This window comes from Megalops cyprinoides, chromosome 2 (genome assembly GCF_013368585.1).
Source record: "Megalops cyprinoides isolate fMegCyp1 chromosome 2, fMegCyp1.pri, whole genome shotgun sequence".
Lineage (NCBI taxonomy): Eukaryota > Metazoa > Chordata > Actinopteri > Elopiformes > Megalopidae > Megalops > Megalops cyprinoides.
Genome location: NC_050584.1, coordinates 69,068,930 through 69,072,144, shown reverse-complemented (window position 1 = coordinate 69,072,144; position 3,215 = coordinate 69,068,930). Strand labels below are relative to the sequence as shown.

Sequence of the window (3,215 nt, the reverse complement as noted above, 5' to 3'; positions counted from 1 at the left end):
TGTGAGTGTGTGTGAGTGTGTTTGTGAGTGTGTTTGTGAGTGTGTGTGTGTATGTGTGTGTTTGTGAGTGTGTGTGTGTGTGTATGTGAGTGAGTGTGAGTGTGAGTGTGTGTGTGTGTGAGCAGGTGTGAGTGAGTGTGTGTGTGTGTGTGTGTGTGTGTGTGTGTGTGTGTGTGTGTGTGTGTGTGTGTGTGTGTGTGTGTGAGTGTGAGTGTGTGAGTGTGAGTGTGAGTGTGAGTGTGAGTGTGAGTGTGAGTGTGAGTGTGAGTGTGTGTGTGAGTGTGTGTGTGTGTGAGCGTGTATGTGAGTGAGTGTGAGTGAGTGTGAGCGTGTGTGTGTGTGTGTGTATGTGAGTGAGTGTGAGTGTGTGTGTGTGTGTGTGAGCGGGTGTGAGCGTGTATGTGAGTGAGTGTGAGTGAGTGTGAGTGTGTGTGTGTGTGTGTGTGTGTATGTGAGTGAGTGTGAGTGTGTGAGTGAGTGTGAGCGTGTGTGAGTGTGTGCGTCTAATGCGTCTCTGTGTGTCTCAGGCATCCAGCTGAAGAAGGTGCAGGAGCAGCAGGAGCTGCAGGCGAAGCGGGAGCCTGTGGGGAACGATGTGGCCACCATCCTGTCCCGCCGCATCGCCGTGGAGTACAGCGACTCCGACGACTCCGAGCTGGAGGAGAACGAGTGGTCCGACTGACCGCACACACACACACTCACTCACACACACTCACACACACGCACTCACACACACACACACACTCACTCACACACACTCACACACACGCACTGACACACACACTCACACTCACACTCACACACACTCACACACTCACACACTCACACACACACACACACTCACACACACGCACTCACACACACACACACACACACACGCACTCACACACACACACACACACACGCACTCACACACACACACACACACACACACACACACACACACACACACACACACACACTCACGCACACGCACTCACACACACGCACTCACACACACACACACACACACGCACTCACACACACACACACACACACGCACTCACACACACACACACACACACACACACACACACACACACACACACACACACACACACACACACACTCACGCACACGCACACGCACTCACACTCACACACACACCCTCACACACACACACTCACACACACGCACTCACACACACACACACACACGCACTCACACACACACACACACACACTCACTCACTCACACACACTCACACACACACACTCACACACACACACACACACACACACGCACTCACACACACACGCACTCACACACACACGCACTCACACACACACGCACTCACACACACACACACACTCACACACACATTCACACACACACACTCACACACACTCACACACACACATTCACACACACACATTCACACACACTCACACACACGCACTCACACACACACACACACTCACACACACACACACACACACACTCACACAGTGGCTGTTTAGAGTAGGCAGTGGGGATATGAGTGGAGGAGGGGTCTTTTATGGGCGTGTCCAATATGAAGGACATGTAGGGTTAAAGGTTAAAGGTTAAAGGTGAGCCTTAGTTAAGTGACTCTAGGCATTACATACATAGCAGAAATGAAGGCTCTTACCTGTGAAAGTACTTGTTTCTCCTTGTTTATTAGACACTAGTGAATAGTTACTCCTGGAATGCGCCAACGTTGATAGTGAATAGTGATGTACACTAATGAGAGCACATGTTACTGCATGGAGAAAGCCATGTGAGATTAAACTCCTGCTGACCTGAAGTCAGTGTGCAGTGTGGCCAGAGAGATCTGACCTGAGATCAGACTGTAGCTGGATTCTGACTGGTATCATTAAATAAGCCAAGGTCTGGGTTGGTGTTTCCAGTAAGAATTAATGTGTTCTGATTGAGTGAGTGAGAGAGTGAGAGAGGGAGGAGAGATGAGTGAGAGAGTGAGAGAGGGAGGAGGGATGAGTGAGAGAGTGAGAGAGGGAGGAGGGATGAGTGAGAGAGTGAGTGAAGGACAGGTAGGTGCACAGTGCCAGAGGGTAGCGAGTCTCCATGGTGATAAATGTCTGGTCCAGACTGCACCCTGTCCTCCCCCTGAGAGACAGCAGAGACTGTGTGCAGGGGACAGGGGTGGGACGGGGGTGGGATGGGGGTGGGACGGGGGCTTTGTCTGAAACAATCCCCCATGACCTCTGACCTTTATCCCACTGTGCAGTGCCCAGATACAAATAAAGGCCATTAAACCCTGCCTTTCGATCTGTCACCTGACTGTTTGTGTCTGTCTGAGCCTGTGACTGCCATGATCCAGCATACACCGTACACACACACACACACACGCACACGCACACACATGCACACGTATGCACACACAACCATACACAGGTCACCATGGAAACAGAACAGCTGAGATGCAGAAATGAGACAGCCCGGGCACTGGTCTCCATGGAAACAGCACAGCTGATTTATCAGTCTCCATGGAAACAGATCCGCTGAGACAACAGTCTCCAAGGAGACGGTATTGCTAAGGCACCGAGGCCCGTGACCGAGTGTGTGAAAAACTCAGGTTTATTGGTAATGCACAGCACATTCTTTAATACAAAATGAACCAGATCTCTCAAGTCATCGAACTGAAGCAGTAAGAACAACAATGAACACCTGAAAAAATATACACCACTGCTCTGCACAAGGTCATACAACGTCTTAGTTAATTAGTGCATGTTGATTATCGCTTATAGTTTATTTTGCAGATACGTAATTGGTTGTGCCATTTGTCATTGATAAATAAAGTGCATTTCACAGTTGAAACTAACACGTTTACACAATATGCTACTGAAGCGTCGCAGCCCCACCCCCTCAGGAAGCCCCGCCCCCTCAGAGACACACTCTCCTGTACATGGAGCTCACATGCACACACAGCCCCGCCCTCTCGGGAGGCCCCGCCCCTCGGGAAGCCTCTCCCTCTGCTCTCCTTTCAGGCAGTGATGTCACAGGGCAGTGCACAGCCAGGGTGTGGCCGCCAGGTTTCACTCCAGCTGCGGGAACCAGCAGACCAGAGGAAATGAATGTTTCTGTGGCAACAGAACCATGCAGCACAGCACCAAAGAACTATCTGCTCGTTCTATAACTGTAACATCAGTAACACCTCTCTGTGCTTCTCAGGCTGGGATTCTGCTCTGTAACGGTCT

General features: G+C 50.8%; 1 protein-coding gene across 1 annotated transcript in view; it reads left to right on the top strand.

Annotated features, from left to right (window-relative positions):
- wasf3b (WASP family member 3b) overlaps positions 1-742 on the top strand; it is a 15,491-nt gene extending 14,749 nt beyond the window's left edge. The window contains exon 9 of the mRNA XM_036521992.1: positions 528-742. Within this exon, the coding sequence (XP_036377885.1) occupies positions 528-682 (155 nt within the window). The 3' untranslated portion in view covers positions 683-742. The remainder of the gene's footprint in view (positions 1-527) is intronic.
- Positions 743-3,215: the final 2,473 nt, after the last annotated feature.